The 16,849-nt window shown below is 51.1% G+C and overlaps 1 protein-coding gene across 3 annotated transcripts; it reads left to right on the top strand.

Annotated features, from left to right (window-relative positions):
* Window positions 1-278: 278 nt before the first annotated feature.
* On the top strand, window positions 279-12,219 carry LOC123935449 (holocytochrome c-type synthase). 3 transcript variants are annotated; one of them, XM_045996266.1, is made up of 7 exons: window positions 279-393; window positions 971-1,114; window positions 3,461-3,612; window positions 6,178-6,326; window positions 7,099-7,218; window positions 10,153-10,239; window positions 10,762-12,219. In XM_045996266.1, exons 2-7 carry the CDS (start codon window positions 1,003-1,005, stop codon window positions 10,958-10,960), a joined length of 819 nt encoding a protein of 272 aa, XP_045852222.1. In that variant the 5' UTR covers window positions 279-393; window positions 971-1,002; the 3' UTR covers window positions 10,961-12,219. The 3 variants fall into 3 exon arrangements, with proteins under 3 accessions (XP_045852222.1, XP_045852221.1, XP_045852223.1); XM_045996265.1 differs by having other exon boundaries at window positions 292-421; XM_045996267.1 differs by having other exon boundaries at window positions 302-451.
* The last annotated feature ends 4,630 nt before the right edge of the window (window positions 12,220-16,849 follow it).

Here is a 16,849-nt window from a genome sequence, read left to right on the forward strand (position 1 = left end):
AAAAGATAAAGACTTTTAAAACTAACACCTCCAAAGCAACCCTTCTACGGCTTAAAAGAGCTAGAGTGGGCAGCCTCGTTCTATGGAAGCCTCGGGCTCAGCCCAAACGCTCCCTGCCCGCGCCGGCTTGGAGGGGCGGGGCCAGGGACCGGCACTCGCGCTTATAGGTCGGGGCGGGAAGGGGCGGGCCCGCTTCTTCGGGCTCGACGGAAGCCCTTCCTTTTCAGTCCGCGCCCCGCCTCCTGTGCGCCCGGAAGTCCCGCCTTCGGAAAAGGAAGCTAGGGCGCCAGCGGTGACCGCGACGGTAGCGGTGACCGAGAGAGGAGAAGGCGGCCACGGTTGGGCGGTTAGAGGCGGGGCCGGCTCCTCGGAGCGGTGCGGGACAGGAGTCAGGTGCGGAGGAGGAGGCTGGCTGAGGCCGGTGGGTTTCGGGGTCCCGGGACTGGAACAGGTGGGACGCGGAGGGACCGTGTGAAGACAACTTTGGCCGCGTTTACCCCTCGGAGGTCCTTTCCTTCCTTCCTCGAATTCGTTTTCGCTCGGTACCCTGCCCTGGTTCCCAATTCTTTTCTAAGCCTGAGTCTGAGGGTTTAGTCTGGACTCCCCTCTGGATCACCACGTTTAGGGCTCCGTGTTCCCCTGACCCACGCTCTCTATCCGTGACGTTGTCACGGGGGTGATGGGGGTGAGGGACCCCATCACCTCACCCCCAAAATCCGCGCATTTTAGGAACGTGGCCCTAAAGAATGGTGTGGTTTAGATTTCACACTGATATTTCCCAAAGGAGTTATAATACATTAAAGCTATCTCTCGAAGTGGATACCCTGCCCTGTAGATCTACATCAGAATGACGAGGAAGTACGGACCGTTGGGTAGATTAAGGAGGGTTGGACAGATTAAGAAGGCTGAGGGAATTGTCGGAGCCCAGGCGTCAGCATTAACCTTTCTGCTTTGGCACGATTGAGTTTAGAATTATTTGGATTCAGCGCGTTGGTTCCAGCCATGGGTTTGTCTGCATCTACCCCTGCTGTTGCCGTTCAGACCTCAAATGCTTCCGATCATCAGACAGCATCCCCGCCTCCCGGATGTCCCATGCATGAAGGGAAAATGAAAGGTAATTGACCCTTTGTCTAGCAAATAAAAACAAAAAAGAATTCTCAGAAGGGTTTTAAGGAAGAGGCAGCACAGCATGCGAGTGGGGCAAAGTGAGTTCTGTCCTTATAGTGCTACTTTCAAGGTATGTGACTATAAACAAGTTACTTTTCTAAGTCACAACCTGTCATCCGAAAGGTGAGGATATAATAATATTTCACAGGGCTGTTGTGACAATTAAGACAGTGCATGAGAGTGGAGTAGTGGCTTCATACATTAGCCCTTACCCCTCAAAGTTTGCAGTCAGAGGTTCTCAACCTGGGTGGCCACGCCCATCCCCCCCCCGGGGGGGGGCATTCAAAAATGTCTGGAAACATTTTTGTTGGTCAAAACTGAGAGGAGCTGGTGCATCCAGCAAGTAGAAACCAGGACTTCTGGTAGACATCCTGTAGTGCACAGTGTACCTGTGCAACAAAGATCTCCTGGCCCCAGATGTCAGGAGTGCCAAGGTTGAGAAACCTTGGTCTAGATCTGTCTTTATCTGTTAAGGCAACTTTACACCCATTGCATTATGCATCTTTGTAAAAGTAAGTCTTCGCTTATGGCCTTGCTGCTGTTTCCTTAACTGCAGAGGCGAGAATGGAGAAGCTGTCTTTTATTCCTCATTGGTCCACATTTGCTTTAGATGCTATATATAAAAGTATGACCTGAAAAACACTTTCTTGCATTGTAGTCTTTGATTCCCTTGGTCATTCAGCAAGAATTTACCCACCGCCCACTCTGTGCCAACCACCGGCTGGTTTTGTTTCTGCACCAAGAGACAGCAGTGCATAGAACATAGAAGTCCTTTGCCTGGTGGAGTATGCATTTTCCTCCTCCTACTCCTGTGTGGTTAGGTTTTCTATTTTATATTCACGAAACTTAAAAACCACACAGTTTGTAAGTGGCAAAGCCAGCAAAAACTCTGTGACCTTGGACAAGGACAGACCCAGTGCTCTTCCAGGGTTCCCTCTGTACAGGAAGAATGGAGGCAGAGTTGGACAGAGCTGTTGCGTATCTGCCCTGAGTGTCCCTGGGTGGATCATAGAGCCCTGAATGTGGTTTGATTTCATTTACTATGTATCCAGAAGTGCTGTCAGTCAGATTTGTTTGCAAAAGTAAACAATATGGAAATTTGTAGGCGACTAATGGGGCTCCTGGTTATATGGGAAATGTAACAGTATTTTTTCACACCCAGCTGGGATCAGTGGCCCTGAAGAGATGGGCATTTTGAATGGTGGAGTGGAAAGCTGGTGGAGAAGTCTCCCTTCACCCCTCAAGTGGACAGCCGTACAGGGTCCTAGGGAATGAGGGTCAGCAAGGAGGAACAGAGGAATGGAAGTGAAAAGAAATTTGTCTTTGGTGTGTAGGGGCACCCAGCACATTCTTGGTGTCACTGCTGCTGCCTAACGCAAGGATCCCTTACTTGGGCAGCTGTCTTCTGGGTCATGGCTCTCCTGGTGCCTTCCCCCTCTTGATAGCGGAAGACCCGTTTCTCAGTCCCCACGCTTGCTACCAGGAGCACCCTGGATTCTTGGGTGTCAGCTGCCCCTCCTGCTGGGCTCTTGTAGCTTCACGCCTTCCCTCTCAAGTGTCTGCTGGGTCCCACGTGGACTATGGACCATTTTCTTTAATATGTGCCTTTTCTTGCTAAATGCTTGCTATTCACTGATGGGGAATAGAACGGAATCAAGAGGTAGTTTTCTGTGCCTTGTTTCTGTCCTGGAGCAAAGCACAAGCAGGGTGCCATTGAGACTTCTCTCTGGGAGCCTTTTTGGAGGCTCCTCTGCTCAGTTCCATCTCCCGTCTCCAGTCCCTGGGGGAGGGTGTTGGTAAGCGCGGCGTCCTGTGTCCTGCTCAGGCTGGGCCTTGTCTGGACTCTGAACTGAAAGTCAGGGAGACCCAGTAAAGCATGGCTGGGCCTCCGCTTAGTCTGTTCGGGATAGCTCGCTGCCGGGGACCCACGCGGGTACCTTCTCGCCCATCGCTAAAACCGTGCAACAAACACTACATTTCTCTTGCAAATGTTGAGGTGTTTTTGTTTGTTTGTTTTTGGTTTAGTTTTGCTATAGGCATGACAGGATAAGGGAATGGGAATGGGTACCCGTTTCTCTTTCAAGGGGAAAGTAAATTTATATAGAACCTTCCTCTGGGCTGTAGGATATTAGGGTGTTAACTGGTTTAGCCCTTGGCAGCCTGGAACAGTAGAAAGCTGGCTTTGCCTTTGATGGTGATCACTGGTCAGAAAGCCAGCTCTTTCGGGCCGGGATTGAGAGAGCTAGATGTCCTGCCTTTGTGGTGACACTGTTTTTGACTTGATTTATCTCAGGCTGTCCAGTGAGCGCAGAGCCATCTAACCCAGCTTGTGAGAACAAAATGAACGCCGTGCCTGCCCACCAGGATCGTGCGTACGAGTATGTGGAATGTCCTGTTACAGGCGCTGTGGCTAAGAATAAGGAGAACCTAGATCCTTCTAATCTGGTAATTCACACTCAGCCCCTCTCTGGAACTTTTTCTGCAGAGATGTTTTTATGGCCTCCCAAGACAGACTGCTGACGGCTAGGATTCATTCTTCTTTCCTTTTAAAATAAAGAAGTCTGATATTCCGTCCACATTGAAACTCCTGAACGCACCACTGATTGTAGTTTCAGAGAGTGCCTCGTAAAGGAAACACTGATCACGAAGTGCCGGAATGGGTTGACTGGGAAGAAGCCACAGCAAAGGGATTTTCCTTTAGGGATAGTAGAAGGCGAGGGAATGTCGTTTAGGGGTTCTGCTACACTGGGTAAAGGTATTTCTGGTCCTGGGAAACCTCACAGGCACGATGCCTGGTTAGGGCTCTGTTTTCTGGCACAGCCAGGTGCCATCCTGTGTGAGAGTCACTGCTGTGGCACAGCGTCAAGTGGCGGCCACCAGTGGAATGCCACTGAGAAAGCAGAGACGAGACAAGCACGGCCTCAACACATTTTGTGAGAGTGTAGAGAATGGAGGTTTCCTGTTTGAAATCGCATTTGAATGGAGAGACAGACAACGTTCAGATCTGTACTCTGGAAGGCCAGAACAGGGGGCTTTGAAGGCCAGAGTTGGGGCATCTGGGTGGCTCAGTCGTTAAGCATCTGCCTTCGGCTCAGTTCATGATCCCAGGGTCCTGGGATCAAGCCCTGCATCAGGCTCCCTGCTCAACCGGAAGCGTACTTCTCCCTCTCTCACTCCCCCTGCTTGTGTTCCCTCTCTCACTGTCTCTTTCTGTCAAATAAATAAATAGAATCTTTTTAAAAAAAAAAAAGGCCAGGGTTATCTAAAGTATTTAGAAATCTTGGCTAACATCTGAAGGAACCAGATATATTTAGTCTGGAAGAGAAGGGCGGTGGGATTGTGTGTGTGTGTGTGACAACATACATGTTCTATACATACGTACACGCACACACACACACAGCAGTACCATCAGCTGGGTGGTTTGTGAACAACAGACATGCCATTCTCAAAGTTCCAAAGGCCGAGAAGTCCTATTGGAAGGTGTTGGCAGTTTCAGTAAATTTGGAGGGACACAAACATTCAGCCGCAGTAGTCAGTAATGACCCTGCCAAGCTCTAAGGAAACTGCTCTGTTGAGGAAGAAGGCGGCCGAGATCAGGGTCTCCCCGCCTTTAGCACTGTTGCGATTTGAGGCTGGGCAGTTCCGTGAGGCGGGGCGCTGTCCTGTACTCTGCAGGACATCAGCTGCGACCATGGTCGTCACCCCCAAATGCCGTGACCCCCTCTTTTCTCAGTCCCGACCACCTAATGTGTCTCCAGACATTGCCAGAAGTGCCGCCGTAGGACTACTATTCTAGATAATCTCTCACAGCCTAGTGGGTCAGAACGTGGGCCTTTTGGAATCCCACAGACCGAGCCTTACTCCTGGGATTGTTACCTGCAGCAAGAATATTAATTAACACTAGGCAGCATTGCTTCTGGAGACATCTGTAGCCCTTGCGCTGAGCACCGCACACTCTCTCCGGTAATCCTCATGCCCGTCGGCAGCCTGGGGTGTTCGTGTCCCCGTGTTTAGAGCTGAAGCCACTGAGAATGAGCGAGGGTGCCGTTCGCCCCACATCGCTCAGCGGGGAAGCGGCGGGCCCCCGGGGAATCCCAGCTGCCTCGGACCCGTCCTGCAGCCCCCTGTGCTGACGATGCAGGTGACGTGCTCGCTGTGGCGCCTGGCGTACCCAGTTCTCCCGCTGCCACCGTTCGAGCTGGGGCCGTCGCGTGACTTAATAGTAAATGGGCATCTGCTAGATCTTCAACCCGGAGACACAGAAGTTCGAGGCCTGGGGTTCTCAGCCAAGGATGATTTTGCCCCTGGGAGGACATGGGTCGTCACAGCCTGGGAGGAGGGATACTATACGGTAGAGACCCAGGGAGGTTGCTGAAAATCCTACAGTGCTCCAAACACACCGCCATCACCGTTCCAGCCCCAGATGGCATCGGGGCCTGGGGTGAGAACCCTGGTCCAGGGAAGGTGTTCGCACCGCAGTGTTGCTGCCCCTGATGTCTGGGAGGAAGAGTTCTTGCCCCCCTTCCAGTCCGCCGCTGTGGTGCCGCTGCTCGTCTGTCTTGTATTCAGCCCAGAGACTGAAAGCATCGGCCAGATCCTTAAAGTAAAGAATATCTAAAAAGAAAGCACCTGTACTTTATGAGGCTATCCCTCAGAAGACTGAACAGTCATTTGTGAAAAGCTCATCATAGAAAGGTTTACAGAAACGTCTGCAGTCACGGTATTGGTTTTTACTTCTTTAATCCTTGGGGAGAAAGAGACAGAAAACTTAAGCACAGTGTGAATTTGCCATCTGGGAGAACTTCAACAAGGAGGAGAAACTTTGGAACTCTGGCTCTTCAAAGTGCCCAGGTTATCTGGGAGAGCCGAACTTTTGCCGTGAACTGGCTTAATCGGGACCTGTACCCTCTGTGTGATGCACTGCTTTCCAGAAAGCCGTTGGTTAGTATTGTTTGTTTCTACTTTATGTCCCGTTTCCGACATTTTAAAAAATCCACTTAATTTCTTTAGATGCCACCGCCCAATCAGATGCCAGCCCCCGATCAGCCGTTTGCACTGTCTACTGTGAGAGAGGAGTCGTCCATTCCGAGAGCAGGTTCGGAGAAAAACTGGGTGTATCCTTCCGAACAGATGTTCTGGAATGCCATGTTACGGAAAGGGTGAGTGAGCATCTTACCGAGGGTATAGATTTGCTCATCAAATTCATCTAAGAATGAAATGTTAAAGAGGTTTTCATCCCCAAACGCCCATCAGTATATAATATTCAACTGATTTTTCAGACTTAAAAGAATTTAAATTCAAGGCCAGTGTATCAGCTGGGATTCTCCAGAGAAACAGAACTAAGGATGTGTGTGTCCTTATACATAGAAAGAGATTTATTTTAAGGAATTGACTCACGTAATTATGGAGGCTGAGAAGTCCCACAGTCTGCAGTCAGCAGCCTGGAGGAGGAACAGATGTTTTCATTCCCGTCCAAGGACAGGAGCAACCAGGGTCCTGGTTGGAAGGCAGAGTTCCCTCGTGCGGGAGGTTCATTCCTGTTTTGTTCAGAGCTTCAGCTGATCAGATGAGGCCGCCCACGCGACGGAGAGCCTCTGTTTGACGCGTGTCAGTGTTTCTCTCGTCCACAACACCCGCACACACCCAGAATAACGTTTGACTAAATACCTACCCCCCCTACGGCCCAGTCAAGTTGACACAGAAGATTAACCCATCATAGCCAGTAGTTGTTTTTAAAAGTACAGTTACATAAAATACTTAGAAAAAGTTGAGGAATCACTAATCAGTGGTACTGACTGAAAAAGTACCACCTTATGGCTCCTTGATACGTGTGTGAGTGGTTTTTGGTCACTCGGTGAAATGAACATGTGGGTGGATTTTATGGCATTCTCAGTGAGGTTTTACTAAGTTTTACCAGACGTTCTTTCCTAGGTGGAAGTGGAAGGATGATGATATTAGTCAGAAAGATATGTATAACATCATCAGGATTCACAATCAGAATAACGAGCAAGCTTGGAAGGAGATTTTGAAGTGGGAAGCCCTTCATGCTGCGTAAGTGTGTTTGAGATCTTTAAAACCCATCCTTCCAGCATCTTTCTTACGTCATCTCTGCTTTCTAGAGTTTAAACCTCTTATTCAAACAACGTGCTACTCTAATACAACATTTTATTTATTTATTTGTTTATTTGTTTTAAAAGATTTTATTTATTTGTCAGCACAAGCAGGCAGAGTGGCAGGCAGAGGCAGAGAGAGAAGCAGGCTCCCCGCTGAGCAGGGAGCCCGATGTGGGACTCGATCCCAGGATCCTGATCATGACCCAAGCCGAAGGCAGAGGCTTAACTGACGGAGCCCCCCGGCGTCCCTCTAATACAGCGTTTTCAGCAGCAGGCCTGCTTCAGTGACTGTGGTGGGGTAGACCGCTCCCACGCAGCCGTGTGAGAGGCAAGCATTTCATTGTGCTCCTGGGTTCGGTGGGTCCCAAGAGCAGAAGGTACAGAGCAGGGATGGCTTGTCTCTGCTTCCAGCGGCTGGGGCCTCATCCAGGTTCTGATCAGGGACAGCTTGGCAGCGGAGGGCTGGAATTCTCTCAAGGCTGGACCATTCACTCGTCTGCTGATGGGTGCCGGCTGTCAGCCACGACGCCGTCCCCCAGCCTCTCACTGTGGCTGCTTCGGCTTCCTCACACCATGGTGGCTGGGTTGCCAGAGCTAGAATTCCAGAAAGCTCCAGGGAAGCTGCATCTCTCTTGATGACCTGGCTTCAGTTGTCCCACAAGCCTGCCCAGGTTCAAGGGGAGGGACGGTGGACGGCACCTCTCAGTGGGAGGAATGCTGCGGTGCATGAAGGCGCCGCACGTGGGATGGGAGATGGCACAGTGCTCTCCGCCCCAGGGCTGAGGAGAAAACCAGTTCTGTTCCCTTAGCCGTATTGACTCCCCAGTAGGACTAAACATCAAGGGTAGTCTTAGCCCGTGGGCCTCCTTCTCGGAGGGACTCGGTGAATGCAGTCGAGTGTGTCGGCAGCGATGGACCGTCAGTCTGTTCCAGCGGTGGTCCTCGCACTTGAGCTGCCTCGGCTTCGCCTGCGGGTTCACTGAAACACTGAGTGCCGGGCCCCACCCCAGGGTTTCTGATTCAGTAGATCTGGGCTGAGGCCCAGACTTGACACTTCCAGAACAACATAGATGCTCCTGGTTTGAGGAAGCCACTTTGAGAAGGGGTGGGGAATGTCAGCACAAATAGCCAGATTGTATTATCACAGGCGGATTACATTTTAACTTCCTGATAGGAGGCGCCTGGCTGGCTCCGTTGGTTAAACCTCTGCCTTCAGCTCGGTCTTGATCATGGAGTCCCAGGATCGAGCCCCACATCAGGCTCCCTGCTCAGTAGGGAGTCTGCTCCCTCCCCCTCGGCTCCTCCCTCTGGTTATACTTGTTCTCTTAAGTAAATAAATAAAATCTTTAAAAATAAAAATAGGGGGGAGCACCTGGGTGGCTCAGTGGGTTGGGGCCTCTGCCTTCAGCTCGGGTCATGGTCCTGGGATCGAGCCCCACATCGGGCTCTCTGCTCGGCGGGGGTCCTGCCTCCCCCTCTCTCTCTGCCTGCCTCTCTGCCTGCTTGTGATCTCTGTCTGTCAAATAAATAAAATCTTTAAAAAATAAAAATAGGGGCACCTCAGTTAGTCAGTGGGTTAAGCATCTGCGTTCAGCTCAGGTCATGATCCCAGGGTCTTGGGTTCGAGCCCCACATCAGGCTCCCTGCTCGGCAAGAAGCCTGTTTTTCCCTCTCCCTCCCCCTGCTTGTGCTCCCTCTTTTGCTGTGTCTTTCTCTGTCAAGTAAATAAAATCTTTAAAAAAATAAAGTAAAAATAAATTCATGATAAAATGTGGTTAACTTCTTGGCTAAAGTCCATGGAACGATTTGGTGTAGATGTCCTGTTGTTTTTTTAACACTTGGACTCTGAGTTTCATTAGCACTTGCTGGGTGTCGGTGGCCAGGCACCAAAGCCCAAGAGGGGTCCCTATGAGGAGGGAATGCCGTAGCAAGCAGGATTCCCTTCTTGGTAACCCGAGAGCAGCAGAACTCATATCTGTCCTCCCTCCAGCTCGCTAGTGATGTGAGCCGCCAGGGTGGGAATGTGTGCCCGAGCGACAGCCCTTGCCAACCCCTTGTAGCGGGACAGAGCAGAGAAGACAGACAAGGACATGCCACTTTGACAGTTTCAGCCCCCGTTCTAGTCGTTTTCCAGGGTCCCTCACGATTAGATCGGCCTTTTAAAGACACCTGCTGCAGCCTCCAGGGACGCTCTTGAGAAGGGACGCTAGTGAGTCGTTGACGAAGCAGGAAGCAAAGTGACTCCCATGGGCCTCACGCAGGGCTCGGCCACCCTCGGGCCTGTTCTCTCCCGCCCACGTCCTTAGGCCGGGCAAGGCTGAAGTCTTCTCCTAACAGTGAGGGCAGCTAACAAGATCGGCCCCCTAGCTCGGGTTTACTTACTTAAAGAGCCGGTGCAGCACGAATTTCATTTGTTCTTAGGGATTCTTGCAGCATTTTTCTTCATGAAGCCTTGTTCATTGGTTTCAAATGAAAGAAAAGTAGAAGATTTTTTTATTTATTTTAAAAAATCCAGCTGCAGGGTGTGAAAGTCAAGTGTAATGCCCAGTACTTCACATTTCTTTTTTTTTTCCCCCTGAGAATATGCCTCTATCCCCCCAGCGGACGGGAAGCGCACTTCTGCCTCCTGGGAAGACCGCAGCTGCTCGGAATGCCGGGGAGGGTGGAATGCACTCGATCCAGAAGCAGAGAGCAGCATTTGTACCCGATAGGGATATTTCTTTGAGCTGTCCTGAAAGTTCCCTCACTCTGTCAATGTGAAATTAACGTAGAATGCATGCACAAAACTGTGTGTTGTTAAGAGACGGCAGTGCCGCATTTCTCGACAGAGGGGAAGTATTTTAATAGGCTTTATTTGTTTGGGACTTTCTAGGGAGTGTCCTTGTGGTCCATCATTGATCCGGTTCGGAGGTAAAGCGAAAGAATATTCACCGAGGGCGAGAATTCGGTACTGGATGGGGTGAGTGGCGCTGCAGAAATGTTCCCGGTCCATCCTCCACTCATGGCACCCAAGCCAAGCAGTCTCAGGACTGCGGGGCCGCCTTCCAGAACGTTACCGGCACTCAGCCGGAGAGTCCTTCCTCTCCCTCAAGTTTGCCCGTCGGTGGGCGGGCTTCTCCGGGTGTCGTGCGTCATTCCTGTCTGATTGTCGTAGCCCTGAGTTGAGTTGCGTTCTGTGTTCTCGGAACTGCCCTCTCCCTCCTCCCGTGGTCTCTCTGCGTCCGGGCACTTAGTGGCCCCGCATTCCTTCCCGCCTAGGCCGGTTCTTAGCTCGCACTTGGAGCTCTGCAGCGTCTCCGCGACCTCCCCAGCCTGGGGCTCTTCCCGGCTGACCGCTTTGTCTTTGCAGACAGATGAGAGGTTGCCTGACCTGGGGTCTGCAAGGTTCCGCGGCCCCGTCTTCCCCCAAGCCTCACCTGCCGGCTGGAGGTCCGGCGCCCGGGAGCAGGCGTCTCACGCTCGCAAACGTGTTTCATTTCAGGTACGAGTTGCCTTTCGACAGGCACGACTGGATCATCAACCGCTGCGGGACGGAAGTGCGGTACGTCATCGACTACTACGACGGCGGGGAGGTCAATCAGGACTACCAGTTCACCGTCCTGGATGTGCGGCCCGCCTTGGACTCGCTGTCGGCCGTGTGGGACAGGATGAAGGTCGCGTGGTGGCGCTGGACGTCCTAGCCACTGCTTCGCCACAGATGGGGAAATAGAAACTCTTTTCTTTCCGAGCAATACATTAAACTATTTCCCCAAACTGAATCGCTCTCATGATGTAAGGGGGACGGCAAGCGAGCGAGGCCGCCCCACGCTGCGCTTTTTGGTTTTTCCTTTGCCCAGTTTCTAGTGGGTCGTTGCGGGGTCCCTCCCACTTGGCCTAAGTGGGAAGCAGTCCCTTGGTTTTTCCTTCGGCCGCGGTATTGCCTGTGTATTTAATCTAGAAAAGTGAACAACGTCTGAAAATGTTTGTCATGTGAAGAGAGCTGCGTTTCCCTGCCCGTCTCTCTGGGATATGTGAGACGCACACCTGCACGCCCGTGTTCTGCGGAGGAGCTCATAGCCGGCCAGTGTTCGAACCAACACTGCATCACAGATAAGTGATTCTGCTTTGGGAAAAGTCACCAGCGTCTTGCTGTCCCTGGCGGAGTAGCACACCCTTAAGAAAACGCAGAGCTACCCGCCGACAACGGACTCCACAGACGGAGGCCCATCTTGGCTCCAAGTTCTCAGCGGTGAGAATTTCTCAGGCTGGACTTTATTCTAGAATAGTTCAACTCCCCCCTGGTTTGAGGATGCACGTGCATTGAGATCCATGTCTTCACTTTTTAAGGACTGTAATTCCCACTATCCTGCTACGAACCGCAGCTCCCAGCAAGCGCGTCTCGTTGCCTGCGGCCCCTGATCCGTTTCCCCCAGCCTGAGCCCCGTTTCTCCTCCTGCCCGAAGCCCTCCCACTGCCCCCGCCGGCCTCACCAGAGCCTTGAAGGCTTGGTGCGCATCACAGCACCAAGATGGTCCCTCTCGAAAATGGGATTCTGTTTTGTTGAATGTTAGGATTCAGAAGAAGAAGTATTTTTCCCAGATACAGAGTGTTTGCATCAACTCGCTCTCTCGGTGCAGATTTTCTTTTTTAAAAGAGCTCTAAGTTTGCCGTTGAAATTCTCTCTACCAGTGATTCCTAAACTGGTTATTCTCCTTACAGCAGCATGTTCCCGACGACTGTTGGGGTTTTTCTTAAGTGTCAGTAATACTTCAATTTCCTTGGAGTCTAGCGTTAGGTTAGTAGAAGGATCCGGCAGTCTGGAGTGATTTGGTTGGTACCGATTTCTTTGTTGTGTCAGTTTTGTGTGCTGGTTTCAAAATCCAACAACTTGAAACTCTTCTACATGTCAAAATATTTGTATATTTTAAAATAAAGCTGATAGTTCACAGGTTTGGACTTTAAGAGTCACTTTGCGTGTCGCAGTTGTTTCCGCAGAGATGATCTTTGCAGAAGTCAGGCTGTAGTCTCCGTTCTGGCGGCCAGTCTCTCCTAACCACAGTTCAGACGGCTGAGAAAAGGAATTTCTGTTGGCATATTGGGGGGGGGGCTCAGTGCTGCTGGATAAGTACAGGATGAGGCATCATAATGGGAAAGTGGTGTAACTGGAAGCTGGAAATTGAGCCACGGGCGGGTCACCACAGTTTCAAAGAGCTGGACTAGTTAGTTCTTGAGAAGAACCACACCCGTGGGAAACTGTTGAGCAAAGCCGAGGACAAGGTCAGCAGTCGCTCCACCTTCCGGCACTCCCGGGGAAGACAGCCCACCGGGTTTCAGAGCTCCTGGGGGGCCGGATCATGCTTGCTCGTGTCTGGGGGTCAGTACTTCCCTGCTCTGACAGGAATTCTCATTTAGAACTTCGAATTCATTTCAGATGTCGGGGGTTTTAGGCTAAGTCTTCTGTCTGTGGCGTTAGCCCCATTCAGAATCAGAACAAACTCCTGTCATGAGGCCAGGTATCGGTGGACAAGATGGGGTTGGAACTGGGCTCGTGTATTAAACTGGACCGTTCCTGGCAGGTCCCTGTGTCTAGGGAGCTGAGCCCTCTGCCACGTCCCAGGGATATGAAATGTGAAAGGGGCAGCCCTGACCAGAGAGGTACCCAGTCTTTCTAGGGATACTCTGTAAATGAAATGGTGGTAAGTTCTGGAATTCCAACTTAAAGACGGCTTGCGGTAGTCCAGGGGGTGCAAGTTCGGAGCCCTTGCTGGGCCTCCTCACCACAAGTGCAAGGTTGGGTGTGCGCCTGGTCGATTCCAGCTCTCTCGTGCTGTTCCCTTCATGCCTGATTTGAGCTTGGTCCCGAGAGGGTGGATTCCTTCCAGCATCCTCAGCCGGCTCCTACCTGCTGCCCGAGCTTCACAATGCTTGGTGATGGCCGCTACGTGTGATGTGGGGCAGGAGGGCGTCTCCCGCAACCATGGACAGTAAGGTTCCTCCTTACTGCCATGGACAGTTGGCTCCCCGGGCCAATTCAGCATCAGGTCTGTGTCCTGCCACCCCCTTCCCTTGTCTGTTCCCAGGAAAAAGTCTCGTGCTTAGCTTTATCGGATGAATCATTTAGAATAAACCGCGACACCCACCGGAGGATTATCTCACTGTGGATTTTTAAATCCCACACTTAATCGTCATTTCATTATGGCATTTTTCCTTCATTTGGGCCCCTTTCTGATGCCAGGGTTTCCAATCTGGAGCAGGTGGCTAGCGTGACGGCGGAAGACAATCTTCGTTGTGTGCTCGTTCTCGGCGTTTGCCGGGTGGGTCATGCGGACAGTCGCTTTAGATCTGGAAAACTCACCTTCCTCAGATTATCCTCCATGTTCCTTCCACACCAGACTTCTAGGGCGCATGCCGCCTGCTTCTCTCACATTCAGACAGGCTGGGTTGTGCCATGTTTGGGGCTGAACGCGGGGCACAAGCGAAGGTAAAATAATGTGGTTCGAAAGCCCGCTTCGAACTAGTTTTCACAGAAAGAACATGAGTAGACGCGCTTGGCCTACACTTGGGCTAATTCCTAGCCACCCACCGCTTTCCTTCTGTCAAATATGCTGGCTTAGAAATAACCCAAATGTTCATCAGCCCACGAACCAATAGGTAAGTGGTAGTCTAGCCGTACTAGACTAGAGGCCTACCCGCCTAGCACTAGACTAGTCTAGAGTCCTACCCGCCTAGCACTAGACTAGACTAGGGTCCTACCCACCCATAGAAAGGAATGACGCACCAAGGCCCACTACAACCTGGAGGAACCTTGAAAACATCATGCTAAGCGAAGGAAGCCAAAGACCGAGGGCCACACGCCATATGATTCCATTTATAGAGATGCCCAGAATAAGCAAAGCTATAGAGGCAGAACGTAGGTTAGCAGCGGCTGCTGCCGGGGTGAGGGGGTAATGGGGAGCGACTGCCAATGGGTGCAGGGCTTTCTCTCAGGGGCGACGAAATGTTCTGAAATTGCTGCTTGGACCCCTCGGTGACTCCACCGGCAACTGCAAATGGGCGACCCGCACGGTATGTAATTCCAGCTCCCTGAAGCTATTTTTAAGAAAGAAGAATGTGTGCTGGCTGATCCCTACAGCCAGCCGAGGCCCGCGCTAGTAATCGAATGTCAGCTTTCCAAGAGCCACTAACATCATTTTAAACGAAGCGAAAGACAAGGCAAGGCTATGTAAATGCAGAAACCAAGTCTATACATGCCGATAAGTGGCTAAGAAGGGTTTGAAGGAGAATCACAAAAAATATTTCCCTGAACCTGGAAAGGGCCGGGAAAACATTTGTAAAACTCCAGAACATGCTCTGTTCGTGGCCTCGCACATTCTATTCGAGTTGCGCTGGAGAAACTGGAAGGGGACGGGTAGATGGATGAGGTCCGCCCCTCCACCCCCTGCCCCACGCACGGAGAGGCCGCCGCGAATGTGGCCAATGAACAAATGATGTATGTTTACGTGTTTTCGATTAAAATGTAGCAGGTAATCATTTTATGATTTCCTGTTTCAGCTGACTCTAAAACATATATATATGATCCAGTACCGGTCGGGCAAAGTGTCGCATTAGAGCCCCATCTTGGATCTGGCCACCTGTCCTGCCCCCCTCCACTTCTCTCCCTTTTGTGGTTCCCCTAGCTCGATGCTTCTCAAATTTTTGTGTAGAGCAGAATGCCCTGGAAGGCTTGTTAAAACACAGATGGTGGGGGGCACCCCCAGGGTCCCTGATTGAGCAGGTCAAGGAGGACTTGCTTTCCTAACAGAGCTCCCAGGAGACACCGCCGCGGGAAGGTGGGGGGTGGTGCTGTGATGTGAGCGGCGCTTCCTTGCGCATCCTTGAACCTGCGCGCATCCTTGAACCGGGTCACAGCATCAGTTCACTAGGACACAATGAAGCACCACCAGCGAAGTGGTATAAACAATAGAAAGTGAATCTCTTGCAGTTCTGGTAGCTCTAAGATCAGAATGTACACAGAGCCAGGCCGCTGAAGGTGCTGGGGGAACTCTGTGCCAGGTCTCCCTCCTAGCTTCTGGTAGTTCCTTGGCTTGGGGTAGCAGAACTCCAGTCCTCACATGAATGTGTGTCTGGGTCTACATCCCAATTTCCCCTTTTTATTAGAACACGAGCCACATGGGATTAGCGCCAACCCTAATGACCTCATCTGAAGTCGATCATTTGCAAAGAAGCTTTTTCCAAATAAGATCACATCCACAAGTACTGTGATTTCAACATTTTTCGGCAGACACAATTCCACGCAAAACATGGCCGTTTGCGGGATGGCTATGAAAAACCTCACCCAGGGCTGGTCGGGCTCGTCCCTCTGGCTTCCCAGCTCTGTCACCACTGAAGTGCCCCACTGCCTTTGTTTGCACACTTGGCTCAGCAGTGACCTTGAGAGCCAGCACTGGCTCGGTCTCTCGAAAGTATTCGCCCTGCTGCCAAACTTGGACGTGCTCACGGCCACGGTGGTACCCAGCCTTCCCCAGCCGGCTAAGCAGCTGATGGAAATCTCTTGGTGGGGAGGGGCAAGACGACCAGATGCAAAGAGTCCGGCAACGCAGGAGGAAGGACGAGAGCCAGGTGGCTCATCCGCCCTCGTGTTCCTCTTGCGACTGACTTTCCCAAACAGATTCTGGACCCAGATCCTTGATCTTGGACCAAGCAAAGTAACTGACAAGGCCCCTGAACACTGACTTGCCCCCTTTCTTTCCTGAAGGAAGAAGCATGTTTCTAATTCCTTCTCTAATTCATTTTACCCTGCGGAGACCCACTCAGAACCCCAGAGCTGGCATCAAGATGACTTTAAGCTGAACACATTTGAGATTCAACTGTTATTGATAAAGACCTTCTCAGAGTTTCCCGTATCTGACTAAGAGCAGCAACTTCTCGGGAAATGAAGCCACCACAAATCCCTTCTCTGGGGGAGTTCTATGGTCCTGAAGGAGATGGGGAAATCACTCCCACCTGTACAAACACTATCACAAACTTCCTTTTCTCCCCTCTGCTCTCCTAAAAACCCATTTGTTTTTCTCATGGAAGCTGTTTCTCCCAAGACGAAGCTAGAGAGGGAGACAAACCATTAGAGACCCTTAATCATAGGAAACAAAGTGCGCGTTGCCGGAGGGAGGTGGGGGTTGGGGTCCGGGGGTGGGGGTGGACACTGGGGAGGGTAGGTGTTGTAATGAGCACCGGGTATTATATAAGACTGACCAATCATAGACCTGTACCCTGAAACTAATAATACATTATATGTTAATTAATCTTAAATTTAAGAAAATAAATAAAATGCATATCAACCAAATAGATATATATATAAAAAGAAGCCGTTTCTCCCAGCTCCCTTTTGTCTCCGAGGTTAGATATCCAAACCTTTAACTTGAACCGTTTAAGGAACCAGCAACTCTTTTGCTGGCTCCTATTATGCATATGAAACAAACCCTTTTCTCCTGTCAAGCTGTCTTTTGCTGGTTTAATTCACAGGCCCTGGCTTAGACACTTTAAAGGGCAGGACGAAAGACTTTGGAGAATTTTCCCCTCCTCTACAGTCTCTG

The sequence above is a fragment of the Meles meles genome, chromosome X (genome assembly GCF_922984935.1).
Source record: "Meles meles chromosome X, mMelMel3.1 paternal haplotype, whole genome shotgun sequence".
Classification (NCBI taxonomy): Eukaryota; Metazoa; Chordata; class Mammalia; order Carnivora; family Mustelidae; genus Meles; species Meles meles.

What these genes read in the sequence shown, in the direction of transcription:
- LOC123935449 (XM_045996266.1), top strand. Translation starts at nt 1,003, where the DNA reads ATGGGTTTGTCTGCATCTACCCCTGCTGTTGCCGTTCAGACCTCAAAT. An exon ending in GCATGAAGGGAAAATGAAAG is followed by an intron (nt 1,115 to 3,460) that starts GTAATTGACCCT and finishes GATTTATCTCAG; the next exon opens with GCTGTCCAGTGAGCGCAGAG. An exon ending in ACCTAGATCCTTCTAATCTG is followed by an intron (nt 3,613 to 6,177) that starts GTAATTCACACT and finishes TAATTTCTTTAG; the next exon opens with ATGCCACCGCCCAATCAGAT.